This window comes from Schistocerca piceifrons, chromosome 3 (assembly GCF_021461385.2).
Source record: "Schistocerca piceifrons isolate TAMUIC-IGC-003096 chromosome 3, iqSchPice1.1, whole genome shotgun sequence".
In the NCBI taxonomy this organism is placed as follows: domain Eukaryota; kingdom Metazoa; phylum Arthropoda; class Insecta; order Orthoptera; family Acrididae; genus Schistocerca; species Schistocerca piceifrons.
Genome location: NC_060140.1, coordinates 623,109,415 through 623,134,014, shown reverse-complemented (window position 1 = coordinate 623,134,014; position 24,600 = coordinate 623,109,415). Strand labels below are relative to the sequence as shown.

General features: G+C 40.2%; 1 protein-coding gene across 1 annotated transcript in view; it reads left to right on the top strand.

The window, feature by feature from the left end:
- The window catches only part of LOC124788347 (luciferin sulfotransferase-like), a 379,183-nt gene that overhangs the window by 232,514 nt on the left and 122,069 nt on the right, over positions 1 to 24,600 (top strand). Inside the window, exons 5-6 of the mRNA XM_047255607.1 lie at positions 5,260 to 5,380; positions 15,879 to 15,973. Coding sequence (XP_047111563.1) covers positions 5,260 to 5,380; positions 15,879 to 15,973 — 216 coding nt within the window. The remainder of the gene's footprint in view (positions 1 to 5,259; positions 5,381 to 15,878; positions 15,974 to 24,600) is intronic.

Here is a 24,600-nt window from a genome sequence, read left to right as displayed (position 1 = left end):
ATATTGCGTAGGCTCCTGGCAGCTACTACACGAGAACATCCTCCCACACCTAACGAATCCACTGCTGCGAGTACTACTGCTGCTTCTACTACTGCACTATCTAAAGCTCATAGCTTCCACTCTAATAGGCTATTGCTAACGCCTGGAAACGTTTATTGGGACACTTGATCCCAAAATAAATCTTAAATTGAATTCCAGATACACTTGAGATGAGCCACCTAACTGCAGCTTGAGTAGCTACTATTCTTTATTCCCAAACAACCATTCAAGTGCAACTTAACTAGCTCCCGTTGATTAGTCCTGGACTATTCCAAACAACTGTAACTTCATTGGGGATAAGTAACAATAATGAGATGTTAATTATCAGTCAGCATCAATTCGTAACTATCTAACCACTAAAAGTGAGTCAGGGCCCTTAGACTTGAATATTTCTCATGTGACCAAAAGGTATTCGCTCTCAGAAACATTAGGCAGCTCAATTTAGCAATGACAAAACAGCTATACAATTAAACAAATCAGTAAGTACTTACTAATTATCAAAAGGAAAAAGTAATTAATAGTATGATCCAACAGAATAACAATTTGGGCTACAACCAAACGGTTAATCTTGATTACTCGTTTATTCCAATTGCACGAAGGTTGTTCCTGAACAGAATATGCTCTTCGATACAAAAAAACCAAAGTGGTTAATTATACAGTAAAAGCGGAGTATTTGTAGACAGTAACAGATGTCAACAACAGGCATGAACATCATCAGTTTTCTGCTATATTAGCAGGTCCTTTGCCTCTCCATTCTCTGCGATCCATTGCTTCCTTCTTAAGGCTGCTGTATGTTGCATCGTCCATCACGTCATCCAGTATCTGAAATCTCTTCCTTCCTCGCTTCCAGCAGCATGCAGAATCACGTCCAGCAGCATGCAGAATCATCTCGCCACTCCCTACTTTTTGACTCAGCTTCTCTGCACGCATGCGTGGTGTCATTCAACGATCTCGTCATTGTCGGAACTAGCATACACATTACAGTTTATGGGTCCACATAAAATCAACAGATTTTAGCCATGGAAAACCATGGAAAATGCAACTTCGGGCGTCAAATCTTTAGAAAAGACTTCTCTGATAAGGTTGTGACGCATATTTGACCTTTTTCATTGCTATAATGCCCACAAGTGTCTTTGTTTAGCATCTGAATTCCAGTCACATACGAGAATTTTAACTCACCCTTGCAGTCATTGTTGATGACAATCATTTCTAGTGTTTGATACTGTGAAATCAAGTTTATTCACGATAAAAAGATCTTATTGCACTGCACATTCCAAGCGATATTGCTTCTTTCTGACATTTTTTACTTTTGGAATTGTGTTGAATTACACTCCTCATAGTTTAACATTCATTCCTGTTCGATCCTAAGAACAAGACCTAGGAACAGTAGCCAATATGAAAGACCCTCGACTAAATTTGTGGTACTGTTAGCGGTCGAATAATGTACGAGCCTAACTATGTTAAATGACCGAGAGCTAATGGAAAAGCGCTACTCGGTGTTTACTGCTATGGCAGTTGTTTCTTCCGAATTACGAGTGTACCAGCTAGATAGTCCTACACTCAAAGAAAAGAGGTTTCGTATTAATCGAAGTCACGAAAAGTATGCAGAAAGTGGAGTTACACGTTGTCACTAATTCTAAATGGTCACTTTCACTGTCATACACTTCATTTCACGTTTAATCTTAGCACAGGTCGAATGTATTGAAATATTGTCACACGCTGCTGTAACGGTCTGCAAAAGCTATCCTCAATACAATCCACAGGGCGGCGCAGCAGACACGAACACGTAATATAGACACTCTGTATTTATAATATCCTTTTGGTAAAAAAATGTTGTCATCATTCGGTATAATTCGATTTAAGAGGTGTAAACCGACGGCTCTCGAGACACATATCCGGCCGGCACGGAATGTCTCCTCCTGCTAGATCATTACAACAGCAAAGTTATTGACTGCATCTGACAACAATATCACTTCCTGGGCTCTCTCGGGCTTGACTATCGATTCTTCACCCATCCTCAGACTGTGCAAATAAAACATGCTTATCTTTGAGTAACAGACCGTGGATCCCTCACAGACTCTTATTACAATGGTGACGTCATAGTACATAGACAGTTTTATGCAAGGGGAGGTGCGATTCGCATTCATCAGAATATTTATTTATCACTTGTGTCTATCATATGTTAAGGAAATTAATGAATGCCTCATCTCCTTGAGTGTGCTCGCTTATCTTTAAGTCTTTGCCCTACATGAGGAATGCCAGGCATTAAGCCCAGTATTATCGCTGCTCTTCTCCTAAATGGATAAGTTCATTTTCCACATCATATGAAATCCCTTCTACATTCGCCAATAAATGGTACTGCAGTCGTCTACACTTTAAGATGTATGAATTGTTACGACCTTTTGCCACAACAGAAAAATACTTATTTTCTCGAATACCAGTGCCCACTATTAGTCCTAAGAGCTAGCCCATGTCGTTCCATTTACGTCATTCACTCTTCTATTTCAACTGCCTTTCCTGGCTTGTTTTGGTATCTTGTGTCCTCTTTAGTTCCCGCTAACAAAATTTTCCTCGTCTGTCTTTTTTACCCAGTATCTTTACTTTCAAAATGTTTTTCATTAATCTTTTATTCTTCAGTACACACCCCAGAAATCTTATCTTTCTCATTTCCGTTTCTTTTAGATGTTTTCATTATTCATTTATTTCCTTTACAGTCTCCTGATTTGTTTCTCACTGAATCCAGCCCGCTCTAATGAACATCCATGTCAAACATTACCTTGCTTCTAGTTACTGTAGACTTACTCCCCAGTCTGTCACCAACTTAGAATCATCAGATTTCTCCATTTATTTTAATTTAATCTGTTTCTCCATTGAAATGCTTATCCCTTTTTCAGTAACATATTTTAAACAAGTGTGTTGAGGCATCCGTATCGGACTCCTTTCTCGACTTCAGCTGTGCAAATACTTCCATTATTATTTACTAGTGTGTATTGTACCTTCCACATTATGCAGATCAGTCATTTTCTTCCAGTGTATTTCCTATCTCCACACTGAATGAAATCACACTCACAGCATTTTGAAAAGAACGACTCTAAGTTCACCTCTAGTGAAACGGCAGCAGTGTTAAAATTGCTACCCTAGCACTAACATCAAAACGATCTTCCTTCAAACAAAGGATTTTATTGTTCCTTGTGCTATTTTTATCGAACTGAATAATATCTTTGTTGCTTGGGATCAAAGTTATATTATTACTATTACATTACATGTCCTGAGTACGGTAAGTCAATCATTTCACTCTTACTGAAGTCTTCAGAAATTCCCTCTCCTGGAAGCAGTTTTCAACGATATTTGACAAAGAACTGTTCAACATTTTGTAAACATTTTTGTACGAAATATTAACCTTTAAATCTTACAGTTTTGCAGAACGATGTGTTGACCTCGGTCAATAATTTGTACCGTATGAGTCACACGTTATTTTAGTTTTGATTTGAATATATCGTAAGAGAATTCTTGGAAGCAATAAAAATATGAAATCCCACCTTTAAAAAAGCTCTACTGGCATTTTAACAGGTGCAGACATCTTTTTCGGCCTCAGTCAGTAATTTAGTGAACCTCTAAAGGTTAGATGCATGACCGTAATTAATTACATAGACTTCCGCGGCCAGAGTCTACATTGTAACAGTCACTTAAGGAAACGGGCTTGCTATATCGTAGATATGCCTGTACTTCATCTGTGGAAGCAGATGCTCCTGGTACAGCAAGAAATAGTCATTCCTGTGCTCCAAAAGAGAAGAAAATTGTGAAATTCTAACATCGTGAAGACGTATTCCGCTAGAGCTGCGACCTTTCCAAACTGCGTGTGGTGCCATACACCGCGGTATACAGCGATAGAGCGACGAATTCTGCAAGGGTACATCATAACGGGCCAAAGTTTGGAGATATTACCATCTTTTTTCTGTCCTAGACTCAATCTGATGGTGATTTACAATGATATCTCACACTCATATCGTCCAATGCTGCCCCTGGGACCACATGTGATATAGTTTACAAAACAAGTTTCTTTAAAACTGCCTTATTGCTACCAGCAATAAAAATAGGAGAAATGAGAAAACTGCATTAAACCCATTAACATGATCAGATGTGAAGTTTTGTAATTAATAAGTGTTATACGAGTAGAATTTATTAAACTTGAATACGTGTTCTTGTTTTCTGTTTGGTTTATTTGCTGTTTGACCATTTTGAGGGGTACTAACTAGTGGCATTTTCGTTGATATTACGCAGAATTTTTTTCAGTCGCTCGTATTTCTTGTCTAATTTTAGACTTTTAATTTTAAGTTTCAGCCAAACATTATTGATATTTGACTAAAAATATCTTTGTGAAGAGTTCCCAGGTTTACTTCCTAACTTGTTGATAGGAAATTGGGGTTTTTACATCCAGTCGCCGAAGAGGTCATTAGAGATATAACACAAGCTCGGTTGGGGAAGGATGGTGAAGAAAACTGGCTGTCACCTTTCAAAGAAAGCATGTCTAGATAATTCAAAAAGATTAAAAAAATGTGCGGTGTATCTTAGCGTTTGCAGACCTTTCAAGTATCAAAGTCGTCTACCTCAAAAAATACTTCAGGTATAAGTATTAAATGTTTGAGAAACAGTAAGTTTTGTGAATTTCCTTTAAAATTTCGTTCGAAAATTCATCGAAACAGTTTTATCAAAAATGGAAATTTTAGAAAGTTGTATCTTCTTGTATAAATTTCTCTGGATGCCCAAGTACATAGCATTAATTGGGTTTTTGCAAAGTTTTCACCTTTAACCACAGTATATCATTAAAGCACCGAGAAATGCACAGAGCTTCCCTCTGTGTAAACTGAATAACCAACTTCAGGAAAGTTCGAGACTTCCCAGAATCTACAAGCGGAACGCGCAGGCGAGGAAAATTATAAACGTTAGTAGCTCGCAACTGATGTGGGAGCTGTTTAAACGAAAGAACAGCGTATAAAAAATTTCATAGTGCAGTCAAATTTCAAAGGAAACACATTGTAAAACAGGCACGATGTGTTAAATACTGTAGCTGGCGCCGTATATAAAACACAGATAGAAACTAATATGTCTTAATAATACAATTTTTTTTTGCTTAAAGATCACATTTTAATATTTGTGATATACTCTATACGTGTAACTACGTCGTCATTACCTCATAACTTACATTGGTTTGGTCATTAGATAATTTACGTGGCTCGGGATCCAAAGGACACGGCGTTATCATACTACCACCACCATCGTTTGTGGAATGGCTACACAGGAACTCTGGACGACTTCCTCGAGGCATTTATTCAGGATGCACGTAAGTAGACGTTCAGTCACGACTTCTATTTGGTAATCGCCCAGCCAATGCAATATGCTGAAAAATTGCTACTCCTTTCTCGTCTTCTTTTCCTTGGTTTGTTTCATCTCAGTTTTCGCCTCCTGTCGCTCTCTAATTCTTCTCCTATTTGATTTTCCTCTTTAGTGTCAAACTGCCGTATTCGTTTTCTCCTTGTTCTTAAGTCAGTTATATCCCAGATTAAGCTGAGAAATCAAATTTTTAAAAAGCAGGAATTTGTGAAAATAGTGGCGGTGTATTTTATGGAAGAACGAAAGGCAGAAGCAAATTAAGGACGAACCAGTTTAATGCGAGAAGAATTAGAAGAACCGTCGAAGCAGTTTTAGCACTACAGCTAATAATATAAGGCAGGTCCAGGAAAAACCGGGAAACAAACATTCGAGCTGTGTTCGACAAACAGTGCGACAATTTTTTGTGTCGGCCAGTTTCGGTTGAAAAAATTCAGAGTTTGTTGTAGGACATGGTGGAATATTCCCGCTTCAGCTCCTATAGTTTCTTGAAGTTCACAAAAGTTGCGGCACTATACATAGCCTAACTATGGCGTCTGTAACAGAGGTGTGTTCCAAACAGAGATCTGCCATTGAGTTTTATTTTGGCCTGTGTGATAAAATTCTGTATAGGTCAAACTGGTCGGTATTTCAATATTCGACACCGAGGACACATAAGAGAGAGCGGCAGTAACTCACCAACTTTCTTCCACCACTTGAAAACGGAATGACGTACAGCGGACGATATAGAATGAGCTGTCAAGTTTTTACACACTGCACAAAGAGAATCACTTCTTGAAGGAATCAAAATATATTCACACACACAAAATTACCTTCAAGAAATTCTACATGAACCGATTGTTTTAAAATACAAACATTACATAGAAACTGTTCTTGAAAATATCATTCCAAACACGAGGTGATTAAAAAAAAACAGAAAAAATCTTCCAACGTATCAGAGGTCATGTTACCACGTAATTAAAAATAACCACTGGAAATAACACGTTTAGAATAAAACAACAACATCGCGAAATTGTCACAAACTTCGCGCACCACAACACTGTATGGCGTAACCAGTTCCCAAAACACAGCATGATTAAACTACAAATGAGCATAGAACCACATAAACATGAATTGTACAAGCAATATAACATAGCTGGTAGGGACAAAGGTATGACCTAAAGAATACCATAGAAGCAAACAGCTTATAACCGTATAATATCGCTGACTCCACTGTCAATACAGCTGTCAAGAAACGTCATTACGAAATAAACTTCTGTAATTCAACAAGTACACATATAACTGCTGCAGCAAAGGTTTGACGCCTACTATAGCTCCAACAACATCAAAGGAGCAAACATATTCAGTAGTGTGGCAGCAATTGAGACATCGATGTCATACGGATGCCAAGACCACCTGATGCACGTAATAACCGTATTCTATAAGACGTTAAATTGAAATATGCCTATAGTAATAGTAACATGAAACACAGCAGTGTCTTGGTTTCATAACACAGTATATTATAACATAAGAAGAGGTGACAGAGACATAAGACGAATTTACTTACTTAATCATTTATTTCCTGCATCCGTAGATGAGGTCGTTAACGTAGTGACCAGTGGCTCAGAGGTAGCAAATGAAAACCTAAAGCTAGAAAAATTTTCGGTGTTTGCTTGGCATGGGTTACACAGCATTCAAAACTCCTAACCGTTGAAAAATCCATTTTTTGATTACTTTACTTTGTTAAACGAAGCATTTTGCTAGCGAAATGAAACTATTCTCGCCCTACATCGATCACTATGGTTTGCATTTTCAGAAAAATCTGTGAGCCTGCTGAGATTTCCACCATATTATTTAGGTGTCTACTAATCACTTTGTTCTTTTTTATTGTAAAGCAAGCACTTGATCTAGTGTGCTGCGCCTTCGGAAACAGGATCAAAGCGTACTAATTATAAAATGTTTATTTACTTACCGAAATGTCAGTGTGAGTTAGATGTCGACAGTGTAGTAACTTACTCCTGTAAGTAAGCAATTCTGTTTATCGTTTTCATTCTTTACTGCAATTTTAGGTCTACTTTCTGAAAGACATGATGGACCCTGATTTGCCAAAATATCTACGGTATTGCGTTCATAATAAGTATCGTAGCGGTAGTAATAATTTTAATTATGTTCCGCATTAAGTTTATAGTGATTTTGTAACTATGTTTGGAATATACTTATTTCACAGTGCAGGTATCTTGTTTTATTGGAAATTAGCAAATGAGCGTAGACAAATGGTTCATTGATAGAAGATGGCCGATATTGTAGGGAAGCACAACCTACCACCGTCGCCGTAGAGTACCACCACTGAATTAGATTAAACCTTGTACTGTAGTGACTGGTTTCTATTACTGCTGGCCAAGCCTATGAAATCCTACATCTTGAATTCCCTGGTGAATCAATCTCTACTTTATTTAAATGGTGATACATTATTATACTTACAGACGATGTTATCAAAATTGATTGTTATTGGAAGTTTGGAAGTTAGGCTGCCTTATTAATACTCAGCTGCTGCTTTGTAGCAATAGCTGTTTGCCTCATTCGTAAAACGGTGTAGTGTGCAGTTCGTGATCTTTCCCCATCTGTAAATCGGTGAGGCCAGATATATGGCTGTTAGCATGGTGTTTATGTGGCAGGATTTGGGAGGCTAGGCAGCAGCGCCGGTTTCATTCTTTAACATTTGGCTAGTGTTAGTCCTTGAACATCATTCGTTATGTGAATGAGTTTTTGACCAGTTTGATATTTGAGCGGCTATGGTGACAGACTTTCACGTGGCTTATACTCTTTAACGTTTCTGCTGGTGAAAATTAAAAATTATTGAAGAAATTTCTCTCCAATTTTTCTTATCAAGCATGGAAGTAGGAAGAACTCCCAAAACAATAATTTTTTCCTAACAAGCACGGAAATAAGAAAAACTCCCTAAAGAATAAAATTTACTGAATGCTACGGAACTTCGAATACATCAGCTACCTACGTGAAAATAGTTTTCGGAAAATCTGTGACGTCCACCCCGATAGCTGAATGTTCAGCGTGACGGACTGCAGTCCTAAGGGGCTCGGGTTCGATTCCCGGCTGGGTCGGGAATTTTCTCCGCGCAGTGACTGGGTGTTGTGTTGTCTTCATCATCATTCCATCTTCATCCGGCGCGCAGGTCGCCCAATGTGCCGCCGAATGTAATAAGACCTGCACCGAGGCGGCCGGACCTGCCCCGTCGGGGGCCTCCCGGCCAATGACACCCAATGTTTGTTTCCATTTTCCATTCATAATTATTTAAATTCATTACTATCTGAATTCTATTCCTGTCAGTTAATAATTTATTTAATGCTTGTAATAACTGAAATCAGTGACTGACAGGATTAAGCCATCTACTTTTATATTAATTTTTTCTCTTTACAAATGGCTGCTTTGCATGTGAAATTTTCTGTACTTCAGCCGCGCCCACGATGAGACACGATCGAGAGAGAGCCCAGGGAATTCCCTGGGGATTTCGGCTAGATTTTATGAGGAAGAAGGCATTTAATGAACTGTCTGCTAGCATCAGATAAACGCGCAACTCAAGCATTCTTCGTGGTGGGGAATTTAACGCTGCGTCCTGGCAGCTTTGCTCGTAATGGGGTCTGCGCAATATGAGGTTCATGTCCACATTCACAGAAGTCGTACGGCGTACAATGATGAACACATACACTCGTGGAGGACCTTAGCTTTGACAAGCAGTGCCGGCTGTCCTAACGCATTCCACAGGAACTCGGTTTTGTCCTAATGGGTCGACTTCTGAGAATGCTACGCAGGCGGAAGTCAGTACCAGACAGAGATCTCCGCGTTCTGCGAGAAGCGATGGCTGGCACTGTAGACAGGAATCCTTTCTTCTCTTCGTCAAGCAGAGGGCCAACTTTGTGGCACTACCTTATGCTGTGTGAACACCATCTTGTCCAAATAGGTTTTAGGTTGCTCCGCAGTGGTTAACCTTAAAAAAATAGCAGAGGAGGGGAAATCAGGACGCCGGCCCCCGAGGATTTTGGACGTTGAGACTGGTACCTACTGGTTCACTTAGAAAACTTAGCTGAAGAGAGGGAGTGCTGCTCAGAACTGTTGAGAACTGCACATGTAAGAGCGAAATGACTCATTAATGTTGTGAAACTTTACACAAGAGGGGAGATTGTTGCACTGTTAACAAAAATACCACTGGCCAGCATTTTGCAGAGGGTAATTTTTCATGTAGAATGGAGAATGTACTCAGTTCCGGTTAAGAATTCTTCGGCTGTTTACCAAAAATGACACACTTCAGCTGGAGACCGGAACGATGTACTTAATCAGTGGACACGGAAGAGAGAACAGCGTTTGCATATCTATAGAAGGGCTGTGCTAGGAGCCTGGGGCTGATATGTTGCAGTCTGTAACAGATCACGTAGCTCGTAACTTCCCACAACCGAGTGCAGAATATGATGAGTAGCTGCGGCTAGGGCAAGAACGATAGGACAGTTACTAAAAATTTTGTAGGTGCATTGTTATTGTCGAATATGTTGTGCGAATCGTTTAATTTCTTGGGTCACTGAAGGCTCTCGCATGAATAGATCATTGGTGTTATTTGTATGTGGTAATATTTCATTTTCTTGGAAGATTCAAATGAGATATACGCGTCTCGGATTTGTCTTCCCATAACTCAGTTTGTAATATTTCGTTTGTATAGGAACGCACCTCACTTAACCGCAGTTTTAATGATCGTGAAGTAGTGAATGGAGGGTTACTCTCATTCTATGAATTAACAAAAACCTGTATTCAGATACTATCCATGCGTTTGGCGTTTACAAACAGTATCGATCAACCCAGTTTACACTCACCATATTTTTATTAAATTATCGAAGGTACTTTCACTAAATGATAACTTATAAACTCTATTATTGAATTAGCTAGTACACCTGTAGGGCATAAACGAAGTTGCCTACAACTCACCAGCAATACACTTGAGTGTATTTATAGGATGTATGTTAGACCGATCTGCCTTAGGAAACATCTGGTTACTCGTGTCAGTGAGAAGCATTCCATCTGGCAATCATTAAGTGTGAGTTAAGAACACCACCACATGACATTACCTCGTAATTACAATTCCAAGCGAGCGTAATTCGAGATAGCCTCTACTACTGTTGTCCAAAGGTGAACCTTATGGACTCTGGGCCAGTGTTAGTTACTCGTAAAACGACGCGTAGAAGTAAACAGATCTTATTTGCTGCCCTGAAAAGAAATTCGATAACTGCTTTTATATGTCGACGAGGAATGCGTAGAAGGGAGAGTATAGGTTCGAGTTCTCCAGTAACCGCATGGGACAGATTCATTACGTTGTGAGTAGCCACAGTTCGGTCATGCTGAGAAGGATCATATAAAGCGTGGCACCTCATATCACTATAAAAGGTTCCCGTCCATTTCTATATTTGCTCATACATTGTCTCAGATATCGTTAATGTGTATACCGCTTAAATGTTCATGATGGGATTTAAAATTAAAGCGAGTATTGTTACGAAACACTGGGTTCTACATTCTTTGACTTCACAGATCAAGGATGCCATAGTTTTAATATTTCTTCTTTCATACTAGCATGTGTCTACAGTTACCAGCGTAATATTGAAGGCGACATGTCATTACCAACTATTGTAGTTTGCTATGTATACATCGTATCTTATAGTTAACGTAAAGAAAATTACATATTAACAAATTGTTTGATGTTCATATTCACAACTTATGTAAATACGGTGGTGGTGGTGGTGGCACGTATAGTGCGCTCAACAGCATAGTCACCAGCGCCCATACTAATTTAATTGATGGCTATATGCTCTCGAGCAAACGAATTAGAAATAGTTGCTGTCCAGGGGAGACAGTAAATTGAACAGTTCAGCGTGTTACATGACTGAAATGTTCTCACAACTTTTAGTGACGATCAGCATCGCGGTTGGGGAGAGGTTATGGAAGACACACTATACCAGACCTTATTAGAACCAACCATCAGTACATCGATTCGGCAAAACTTCCATTGCTTTGGTAAACAGACCTAGGAAAGAACGCCTAGATAACAGGGGTCGCCGTCAACTATTGAGAGTTGTTAGCAGAGAATATACAGGCCGCGGTGCTACAGATCACTCATCATATGTATAAAAATTTCTGTGCAGTCACATAATCGTTAGCAACTCCTCTGTGAGACATGGCGATAATTTCTGATCTGTCCCTGTCTGGACAGTACTACCATTTACCGATCGTTTGTGTAACTGCGGTGAATGAGCAATCTCAGACATCTATGTAGCGCTGTCAGTTAGCTATTGGGGTAACTAGAATAACGAGCCGACGAGGGGAGACAGGAACCACTCTAGTCCACAGAACCCGAGGAGCAGACATGTGTTGTTTAAAAAGCAATACGAGTTGCCGCTCTCGTCAGGGAATATGTGATACTCGTGTGTGTGATGGGAAGCGATAAGTTTCAGAAGAGAAGAGTGCATATGAGGAGGAGCCAAATGCAGGTATACATTTATCGTCCAGGTTAATAGGTACGACTAACTGTTGTGACCATTTTCCTGTGGTAGTCGTTACTGTAACTCAGTAAAACAAACAAGAATTACGAAATTTCCATAGCGACGACTAAGAACTGTTATCTGATATAGCCATAAAGATTTTCATTTGTATTTCATTTAAGTGGTCTTGTTACTTCCAGGACGACTCCGGACTGTTATCTGGACCAACCACATAGAATTTTATCTTTATTATGTTCTTAACTCGTACCAGTTGGATGCTAGGCTGTAGCATACAGGCAATGGCTGTCAGTGTCTTCTTACAGTGCCCCTTATTTTCAGTTAGAATTTGGTAGCTTATCTTTCGTACTGTTATTATTATTATTATTTCTTTCCTTTCTCAGACGTTATGTCTGGTTAAAAATGGAAAGTGACGCGGACCTTGACCAAGCGTCACTTCCTTTTAACTGTACGGTATATGTTCTATTGCATTTAGGAACTTTCGGGTAATTGAACATGTATCAATAATTACGGATTTCTATAGTTGTATATATAAGTTTGGATGTAGCTGTATTGCATTGATGTACTGGTGGATATTGTGTGCTATGACTCCTGTAGTTGATAGTATAATTGGTATAATGTCAACTTTATCCTGATGCCACATGTCCTAACTTCCTCAGCCAGTTGGATGTGTTTTTCAATTTTTTCCTCTGTTTTTTTGTATATTTGTTGTATTGGGTATGGATATTTCGATTAGTTGTGTTAATTTCTTATTTTTATTGGTATGATGTCAGGTTTGTTATGTGGTGTTGTTTTATCTGTTATAAAGGTTCTGTTCCAGTATAATTTGTATTCATCATTCCCCAGTACATTTTGTGGTGCATATTTGTATGTGGGGACGTGCTGTTTTATAAGTTTATGTTGTAAGGCAAGCTGTTGATGTATTATTTTTGCTACATCGTCATGTCTTCTGGTGTATTCTGTATTTGCTAGTATTGTACACCCGCTTGTGATGTGATCTACTGTTTCTATTTGTTGTTTGCAAAGTCTGCATTTATCTGTTGTGGTATTTGGATCTTTAATAATATGTTTGCTGTAATATCTGGTGTTAATTGTTTGATCCTGTATTGCAATCATGAATCCTTCCGTCTCTATATATTGGCTTTTCTTAGCCATGTGTTGGATGCGTTTTGATCGATGTGTGGCTGTGTTAGATGATATGGGTGCTTGCCATGTAGTGTTTTCTTTTTCCAATTTACTTTCTTCGTATCTGTTGATGTTATGTGATCTAAATGGTTGTAGAAGTGGTTATGAAATTGCAGTGGTGTAGCCGATGTATTTATATGAGTGATTGATTTGTGTATTTGGCTAGTTTCTGCTCGTTCTATAAAGAATTTTCTTAAATTGTCTACCTGTCCATAATGTAGGTTTTTATGTCGGTAAATCCCCTTCCTCCTTCCTTTCTGCTTAATGTGAATCTTTCAGTTGCTGAATGTATGTGATGTTTTCTATATTTGGGGCATTGTGATCGTGTAAGTGCATTGAGTGCTTCTAGGTCTGTGTTACTCCATTTCACTACTTCAAATGGGTAGGTCAATATTGGTATAGCATAAGTATTTATAGCTTTTGTCTTGTTTCTTGCTGTCAATTATGTTTTCAGTATTTTTGTTAGTCTTTGTCTATATTTTTTCTTTTAGTTCTTCTTTAATATTTGTATTATCTATTCCTATTTTTTGTCTGTATCCTAGATATTTATAGGCATCTGTTTTTATTATTGTTATTATTATTATTATTATTATTGTCTTAATAATCAGGTACGTAAGTGACACGATCACGATTGCGCGGGAAGCCTATAGTTGTTACATTACATTAAAAAATTCGTACTGTTTTTGTGGTTTTCAGTCTCTGATGCAGCCTTCCATGCAAGTCCATCCCGTCCAGGTCTCGCCATCTTTACATAAGTACTGGGACCAAATCAACATCAGCCTACTTATTGTTGTCAAATTTCAGTTTGTCGCTACAATTTTTACCCCCGCCCCCCTCCTCGGTTATCCCACATAGCCAATAGACTATTCTTTGTTATCTCAGGGTGTGTCTTTTCAAACTATGTCCTCTTTTAGTCATGTTTTCCATATGCTCTTTTCTTACCATTTCGATTCTGTACATCTTCATTAGTTATTTGAAGTGAAATCCCTTGAAATCCCGTAGCCTAAACACTATTGTCCGAGGACGGTGCATAGTGTATAAGGCAGAAATAAAAGGAATTAGAGAACTCAGTCACCGAGAGAAATATCGTATTATACTCAACTTTGGCACAGAGCGTGCTTTTCGAACTCCATGTACAAGTCACTGCCAAAGCTAGGATAAGATAAAACACTTTAACAGTTCACAACATAGATGTAAACATAAGCCTTTAGGCTAGTTCAGTTGTATTACTTTCGTACAGAAAATTGCAACTGCACTATGGCGAATTTTGACTGCTCTAACTGGAGCCACTCGACAACTGGACAAGTATTCGGCAATAACTGCAGTAGGGCGGTCTCTTATTCACATGGTCAGTGGAGCTTGAGCTCAGGTGGGCGTGGCACTTGTGGGACCAGCAGTTGGGCGGTACTGCCGCTGTCACTTCCACTTTTGGACAACAGCCGAACGTCCAGTGCCAACCTCTGTAACCGGAACCACTCCCCCTGTGTGGTATCGACTACCTACGATACTACGCTATTCGATTTCCCTATTTAATCTTTGACACTTTTCTCTACCAACCCATTTAAAAAGATATATCCTCTTGATGCCTGTAGTACTTACTGCACCCTTTTAACTTGGTCTTGAAACTACACCGCGGGCAAATACTTTCATAGAAGTATACCTACCAAATAAATTTGTAGTTGTAAGTAGTTGTAATTAAGGCCATCACAGCTGTGTCCTTTTGTGCAGTCTATTTTCTTGTTCGGCCGACGGATGTTTCATTGTTATTTTGGCGTTCCAACATTACAGCCCACCCCAAGTCATGAAAGGAGAAATCTAAACTATATAGTAGCTATTGCGTTGTTGTCGAGTTATTCGATCGACTAATTTTATTTCCGTTGATTGTCCATAACAATGAGCGTATTACTTGGACACCATATTTTATAATAATAGAAATACTAGAAAACAATCTTCAACTGCCCACTGATTACCCATTTCTGCAGGCAGTATGGTGGTCGGCACTTCGTTTTCGATCATTTTACTCACTTAGACAGGGTCCTTTATTAAGAGTGTTACCTTTTAAAACTGGAAAACATTAAACCGTTCAACACCTTGGAGGAAAATATGCTTCATTTTGAGCGTTAGACATGACACTTAAGTTCTGAACAAAATATTGTTCAAACGTCCACCATAGCTTCGGACACACTGACGCAAACGATGGCTCCTATTAGTTAATCGCCGTCTCCCACATTAGCGGCTCCAACTCTTGAGTCGGTTCAATTTCGTAAAGCCGCTGCCCAAATCCCTTCGTGAGACTGACGAATCTGATGTCTGAGATAGCCGAAAAAGTCGAGATTGTCTCGAAATTGACAAATTTGGCTCTTCCTCAATACTGGCCGCTACTGCCACGATATTGTCTTCAAATCGCGCTTTACGTTGTCTTCGTAATTTCGTCTGGTCGTGTATAGTGAATTCCTGCTGAAACCTGGCCATACATAAAAAAATGTTCCAAATGGAAATTACGGTTTTAAAAAGTATCGCTCCTAATAACAGACCCTGCCTAACGACTGTTTTGATGAACGTGGAGACGGCCCTGTAGACAGTCATTACCCGCCAACAATAAATGCGAAGAAGGTAAATATTAAAATTGACAACTTTTGATAATGCCAGAACTCTATTTATCTATTTTATGACAAACTAATGAACGTAAGGCCACGTAGGGGCGTGTTGCCTCATAGCAGTATTTTTCCATTTCAGTGGTCTACTGCCCTTTTTGGGAGCACGTACTCAGATTCTGGGAGTTAAGAGATGAGCCGCACGTGCTGTTCAATACGTTCGAGGAAATGACACAGGTAAGCACAAAGCTCGTGAGCTATTATCGCTGCTACACTTCATGAAATACTTATGTTTCACTGTTTAGCTTTTCAGATGAGATCTTTCAAGAACAGCAGCAGTGGTAATATTTTTGTACAGCACAAGTTTGCAGGGACAGTGGGAACCAGGAGGAAACAAGATGAATGCCTGATCACGTGACAGCGCTAGAGTAGCATTTACTATATAACGATACAGAAGCTCGTGTATTCCAGTTTTCTCGGTATTTTACGCTTTTATGGCGCAAGAGTGTTTATACGGAAGTAGCGGAGAACGCTCTGTCGAAAAAATGAGTAGACGTGGAAGAGAAAAACAAAGCCATATCGTTCGTTGATAGCTCAACGAAATGTGACAGTAGTACTTGCCTATTATCAAAGCCTATAGCCTACGTACAAAGAGTCGGGATAGGTGATTATTTTGGGATTTAACTGTGGAATAAGCCACTTACCAGTTGTTCAGAGACGAATCTTAAACTGGCCGTTAGAATCAAACAGGATATGATTACGAGTCTCTTTATTGTTTCTGCATCATAGCCACCATTATAACTCGAGGAAAACAGCTTTAAAATACAGTTACAAGGTTTCCACGAAAACCCGCCCGTTAAGCTGACATAAGCACACGCCTTTAGCTTAGCCCCTGCACATCACGTGAACTAATTCATCTGCGAGTGCTGTTAGCAGGAATAGATGCAAACTAGTGCTGCATTTTTCGATTCCTGATAACGAGGGATCGAAGGTACTGCCAACCTTAAAAAAATTTCATTAGCGGCGCCATTTTTGCACAAACTCTTGTAGCAGGCTTAGGACATGACTATCAACAAGGAACAACAATAATTGTGGCAGCACTTATCCAAAATGAAGTCAAGCAAACTATATCACGTCGACACTACGATGTCGAACAAGTTAAACCATTTGAGTCAGAAAAAAGGTGTACAGAACAAACAGAAAGCAGAATAATATCTTCGTATTTTGTTTTTCGGTAAAGGTTTAACGTCTTGTCGACTAATAAGTCATCACAGGCTTAGGTACGTATTTGTTACATTTTCGCGTTTAACGAATAAAACTAGCAATTTTGAACTGAGCATCTGCCGTATTTGGAAAGCTGTAGCCTATATAATTTTCTAGTCCAGACTATCCAGTCTGTTTGAGAGCTAGTTGTAATAGTAGTATCAGCACAGAAAATTAGTAGTTACGTTTCTATAGACATGGCTGTGCTGCCCCCTGATATTTTTAAGTGGTAATAAAAATAAAACTATGATTTATTTTTGTATGCCTCTTACTAAACTTCAAACTTATTCGATAGCAACGTAGTACATACACTCCTGGAAATGGAAAAAAGAACACATTGACACCGGTGTGTCAGACCCACCATACTTGCTCCGGACACTGCGAGAGGGCTGTACAAGCAATGATCACACGCACGGCACAGCGGACACACCAGGAACCGCGGTGTTGGCCGTCGAATGGCGCTAGCTGCGCAGCATTTGTGCACCGCCGCCGTCAGTGTCAGCCAGTTGGCCGTGGCATACGGAGCTCCATCGCAGTCTTTAACACTGGTAGCATGGCGCGACAGCGTGGACGTGAACCGTATGTGCAGTTGACGGACTTTGAGCGAGGGCGTATAGTGGGCATGCGGGAGGCCGGGTGGACGTACCGCCGAATTGCTCAACACGTGGGGCGTGAGGTCTCCACAGTACATCGATGTTGTCGCCAGTGGTCGGCGGAAGGTGCACGTGCCCGTCGACCAGGGACCGGACCGCAGCGACGCACGGATGCACGCCAAGACCGTAGGATCCTACGCAGTGCCGTAGGGGACCGCACCGCCACTTCCCAGCAAATTAGGGACACTTTTGCTCCTGGGGTATCGGCGAGGACCATTCGCAACCGTCTCCATGAAGCTGGGCTACGGTCCCGCACACCGTTAGGCCGTCTTCCGCTCACGCCCCAACATCGTGCAGCCCGCCTCCAGTGGTGTCGCGACAGGCGTGAATGGAGGGACGAATGGAGACGTGTCGTCTTCAGCGATGAGAGTCGCTTCTGCCTTGGTGCCAATGATGGTCGTATGCGTGTTTGGCGCCGTGCAGGTGAGCGCCACAATCAGGACTGCATACGACCGAGGCACACAGGGCCAACACCCGGCATCATGGTGTGGGGAGCGATCTCCTACACTGGCCGTACACCACTGGTGATCGTCGAGGGGACACTGAATAGTGCACGGTACATCCAAACCGTCATCGAACCCATCGTTCTACCATTCCTAGACCGGCAAGGGAACTTGCTGTTCCAACAGGACAATGCACGTCCGCATGTATCCCGTGCCACCCAACGTGCTCTAGAAGGTGTAAGTCAACTACCCTGGCCAGCAAGATCTCCGGATCTGTACCCCATTGAGCATGTTTGGGACTGGATGAAGCGTCGTCTCACGCGGTCTGCACGTCCAGCACGAACGCTGGTCCAACTGAGGCGCCAGGTGGAAATGGCATGGCAAGCCGTTCCACGGGACTACATCCAGCATCTCTACGATCGTCTCCATGGGAGAATAGCAGCCTGCATTGCTGCGAAAGGTGGATATACACTGTACTAGTGCCGACATTGTGCATGCTCTGTTGCCTGTGTCTATGTGCCTGTGGTTCTGCCAGTGTGATCATGTGATGTGTCTGACCCCAGGAATGTGTCAATAAAGTTTCCCCTTCCTGGGACAATGAATTCACGGTGTTCTTATTTCAATTTCCAGGAGTGTAGTATGTAACAAAATCAGTGATACGATCTTTCATTCTAAACTGCACTGAAATCAGTCTGAACTAGTAACAAGTAATCGAAAAAAGTTTGTAGAAAGTACTAAACACTGATCATAATAACAATATGAATAGGTTTTCTTATATTTGAAAATGCCCTTCTTACCAACATCGAAACATGAGCTTAGCATCTGATTCTACACACCTTTTGACAATCACCCAAGACAGCGAAATTACTTGCACAAATTGCACGGTGCTTTAAGTCAACTGATACTTCGAAGGCTTCGGTTATTGGGATCAAATGGTTAAATTCACCTACGAGACGAAACCTTTTAATGTTGCGTCTCCTTACACGAGATTTTCTTGCAGGTGGTCTTTTAACCGTTGTGAAACTGTTTTTTCAGGAAAAATATTTCGTGGAATTAATCGCCTCATTAACTTCAACTTCCTTATCACAAGTTTGAGTCATGATCATTCGTTACCACAAATTTCTCGTCAAATCCCATTTTCTTTTAAATTTGTGTTCAAATGACAACAGGTAAGTATTTCGTTTTCAAAAATTTCTTCTTCATAACTGCATAAGTCATCGTTCAACCATAGCTCAAATATGTCACATCCACTTCCAGAAACACTATTTAGATTTACCGTTACAGATCCCTGAAATTAAACATTATGCTCAATAAATAACAAAAACAAAAAGCTCATAAAATATTCGTGGGTCTATAGGACTCGTGCGTACGCCAAGACTGACACTCGGAGTGGCGAGCGAAATACGTCAATCACACCGTACGGTCTTTGGCTTACGGAAGATACCTAGAAGTGCGTGAGAGGTGAGGGGGATGGGGGAGGAAGCTGTGATTCTGGCTACATTTCTATATAAGTTCGGAGACTGCACATGGATCCACTGGACTCAAAACAACAGTTAAGGGTTAAACTCAGCAGAATTGTGTTGAAAACTGACTCGGTATAAATTCTACAACATGTATAACGGAACTGCCAAAAACCCCTTTAACCAAGTTCACTACCATACGTTTTCCGTATTTACTGAAACAAGAAGTCATTGATTAAAGAACTTCTCCAATAATGCAATGTCCACCGTACTACTGAAGAATCAGATGTGCACGTAAGTACACTCCGACGAAACGGGTTTAAACATTTACCAGAAATAACAATATTTCATATAAGTTTGAAATTAATTTATCAGAAACTGAATATAATTGATGAAATCTTCTCGGGTCATCAGCCGAGTCGTGACGTTACAACTGAATTTGGTAACCTTAGAAGATTTCATCTACGAAATTCGACAAGAAAGCCTACATTTGCATGTAACTGAATGTAACGCACAATATTTTAATTTCATCGATTTCGCAGAAGCCTTTATTAGAGAAAGGCAAGAGAATATTATTGGGTGCAGTCTTTTCTGGTATACAGTTTCCTCAGGAAGTTTATCTAACGAAAGGACGTTACGTAGTGGCCTCCTCCGATTTTCTTCATACTTACAGGGTTTGGTAGTCAGTGCCCGGATATCGATTTCCTAAAAGTTGGTACGAAGCAGTATTCAAAAAAAGTCTAAATAACAGCCTTTGGCGGTTAGAGGATTACGAAGCTCCTTGAAGTAAAAGATATTTGCAGTACGAATATTAACGAATTGGTTGGTAGCTCAGTGTTTAGCAAAATTCAATAGCTATCATGAAAGTCATTGTTCGAGACTTACTACGTTTCTTTTAATGTTTTTCTGATTCCATATTTGTTAACAAAAACAAATGTTGATTGATTTCCATATTTGTTAACAAAAACAAATGTTGATTAATTTTTTATAAAAATAACATATTCATGTACTTTTAATGTGAAAATAAATTTAAAGCTGATACAGACATGTGAAATACCTTTATGTTAGATAAAAAAGATGTGCATTAATAATACCCTTCAATCGATTTGACTTTTTGTCCGGTGTTCCATATTCCTGTACATAATTTACACATGAGTCCGGACGGTTGCTCCTAGGTATTTTACCGCCGCCGATGTAATAGTCCTCATATTTTTATGTGCTATGGTTAACATTTACCAGCTTCCAGGATCCAAGTAACAATGATCCATCACCTACATTTTATTTTGGCTTTCCAGAATTGTTTTCTTCTGATGGACTGCCATACAGTCTGCAAACTTGGGTGCTAAAGTGATACATACTGCAAAAAATCTAGTCTAAATGCAATGCTTTCGATTATTGTTCATCGACAAAGGAATCATCGACTGAATGGCGAAGTTTTCTCATAGGTCCATAGCGCTGAACTGCCGTGGAGTAGTTGATTCGTCATGTTCTACCAATGTCCAGATGCGGAGGATGTGTCTGGACGCGGCACCTGCGTTCTCCTGAAGCGCTGCTGACGTGATTACGCGTCCTGTCCCGTCCCGCTGACCTCTGAATGCAGCGGATGAGTAACTCCCTTATGTCTGTGAATAAAGAAGTGTCGAGTGTCAGTCATACAATATATATACCTCCTAGCGTACTATCATATTCATAAAACCTTTTTTCAATATTTTAAACCTTTTATGGAATATGACGATTATTGTGACCACTTGAGTCCCGATGTGCAGTGACATAATTTTTTTCCGTCGTGGTTCTTCTCACTGGTTTGATGTCGCCCCCCAGGAACTCAGTTCGCTCTAGTACAAAGGAAGTTATTCCCTGTTGTCTTAACAGATGTTCTATCATCCTGTCCTATCTTCCTTCAAGTTTTCCACGTATACTTTTCCTCTCCGACTCCGCGCAGAACTTCTTCATTCCTTATTAGTTCACCTAATATTCAACATTCCTCGGTATCACCACATCTCAAATCCTTCGGTTCTCTTCTCTTCCGGTTCCATGTTTCACTACCATATAAATATATTCTCCAAACACACATTCTCAGAAATTTCTCCCTCAAATTAAGATTGTGTTTCATGCCAGTAGACTTCTCTTGACCAGGAATGTCCTTTTTGTCAGTGTTAGTCTGCTTTTGATGTCCACCGTGCTCCGTCCATCAATGGTTATTTTGCTGCCTAGGTGGCAGGATTCTGTAATTTCATCTACTTCGCGACCATCAATCCTGTTAAGTCTCTTGCTGTTCTCGTATCTGCTACTGCTCATTACTATCGTCTTTCTTCGATTTATTCTTAATCCAGATTCTTTACTCCATACACTGTTCATTCAGTTCAGCAGATCATGTAATTCTTCTTCACTTTCACTCAGGGTAGCAGTGTCATCAGCGAATCAAGTCACTGATATCCTATCACCTTGAATTTTACTTCCACTCCTGAACCTCCTTTCTTTTATTTCCATCATTGTTTCTTCGGTGTACAGATTGAAAAATAGGGGCGACTGACTGCATCCCTGTCTTACACCTTTTTTTTTTTAATCTAAGCACTTCTTTCTTGATCTTCCACTCTTATTGTTCCCTCTTGGCTCCTGCATATGTTGTTGTATATTACCCTCTCTCCCTATAGCTTACCTCCCTTTTCCTCAGATTTTAAAATATCTTGCACCATTTTCAATTGCGAACGCTTTCTCCAGGTCGACAAATCCGGTATGTGTCTCGATTTTTCTTTAGTCTTGCTTCCATTATCAACCACATCGTCATAATTGCCTCTCTGGTGCCCTTACCTTTCCTAAAGCCAAACTGATCGTCATGTAACTCATCCTCTATTCTCTTTTCAATTCTTTTACATATTATTCTTGCCAGCAACTTGGATACATGAAGTGTTAACCTAATGTTGCGCTAATTCTCGAGGTGTTAATCTGATTTGGCGGTAATTCTCGCACTTGTCACCTCTTGCAGTCTTCGGAATTGTGTGGATAATATTTTTCTAAAATCCAGATGGTGTATCGCCCGAGGAATGTTATCGATCCCTTCTGCATTATTTGGTCGTAAGCCTTTCAAAGTTTTTTTTTTTTTTTTTAATTTTGATTCCTATACTGAATCCCCTATCTCTTCTAAATCTACTCCTCTCTTCTTCTATCGCATAAAACAATTCTTCCTCTCTCATAAGCCTTCAGTGTACTCTTTCCACCCATTCGCTCTCTCCTCCGCATTTAACAGCGAAATTCCCGTTGCTCTCTTAACATTACCATGCTTGCTTTTAATTTCACCGTAGGTTGTTTTGAGTTTTCTGTATGCTGAGTCAGTCCTTCCGACAATCATTTCTTTTTCGATTTCATTATATTTTTCATGCGGCCATTTTGTCTTAGCTTCCCTGCATTTGCTATTTATTTCATACCTCAGCAACTTGCACTTCTGTATTCCTAAATTTCCCTGAGCATTTTTGTACTTCCCTCTTTCATCGGTCAACTAAAGTATTTCTTCTGTCACCCATGGTTTCTTCGCAGTTACATTCTTTGTACCTATGTTTTTCTTTCCAGCTTCTGTGATTGTTATTATTAGAGATGTCCATTCCTCTTTAACTGTTCTCCCAATTGAGCTATTACTTATCGCTGTATATACAGCCTTAGAGAACTTCAAGCGTATCTTGTCATTCCTTAGTACTTCCCACAATTTTGCGCACTGATTCTTCCTGACTAATCTCTTAAACTTCAGCCTATTCTTCTCCACTACTACATTGTGATCTGAGCCCATAGGTGCTCGTGGGTACCACTTACAATTCAGTATCTCATTTCGGAAATTCGATCAGACCATATTGCAATATAACTGAAATCTTCCCGTATCTCCCTGTAGTTTCCAAGTATATCTCCCCTTGTGATTCATGACCGGAGTATTCATCATTACTAGCTGAAATTTATTTCAGAACTCAATCTTTCTCCTTTCTCCCTCCTTGTCCCCAGCCCATATTCTCCCGTATCCTTTTCCTCTACTTCTTCCCCTACACCTGCATCCCAGTCGCCCATGACTATTCGATTTTCATTTCTCTTTACGACGTAAAGTATCATCCTTTCAATACCCTCATATACTTTACCTCTTCGTTTTCAGCTTGCACCTTCGGCTTGTATACCTGAACTACTAATGTCGATATTGGTCGTGTGTCGATTCTGATGAGAACAACCCTATCACTGAAATGATATTACAGTAACACACTCACTGCCCTATCTTCCTATTCATAACGAATCCTACTCCCGTTATACCATTTTCTGCTGCTGTTGGTATTACTCTATACTCATATAACCACAAATCATTGTCTTCTTCCCATTTCACGTCACTGACACCCACTACATCTAGACAGAGCCTTTGCATTTCCTTTTTCAGATTTTCTAGATATCCTACCACGCTCGATCCTCTGACGTTCCACGCTCCAACTCACTGAACGTTATCCTTTCGTTGGTTGGTCAACCTTTCTCTCATGGTCACCTTCCCCTTGGCACTCACCTCCCGGAGATCGGAATGGGGGCTACTCTGGAATCTTTTGCTAATGAAGAGATCATCATTACACTTTTTCAGTTATAGGCCACGTGTCCTGTGGACACACGATATGTGTCTTTGATGCAGTGGCTTCCATTGCCTTATGCATCCTCATGCCGTTCATCTTTGCTGATTCTTTCGCCCTTACGGGCAGATTCCCGACCCTTGGCCAAGAGTGCTCTGAAACTCCGTCAGCTCGTCCGCTCTCTTTGACAAGGCCGTTAGCAGAATGGGTGTGACTTCTTATTCCCGGTTTCTTCGGTCGCTAATACTTATTTTTATTCAAAATTTAAGCTGTGGCGGGGTTCTAACGAGGGACCTAGGACGCTTAGATTACTAATTAACGACGCTGGCCCTAGACGCGGGTCCTACCACCGGATGTAAAAACCAGTAACTTGAGAGTCAAATGAGATAACTTTCTACTTTCAATTTTAAATAAAATTTCGGTAACTTATTTACATCTCATACATAGCAATGCATGAGTTAA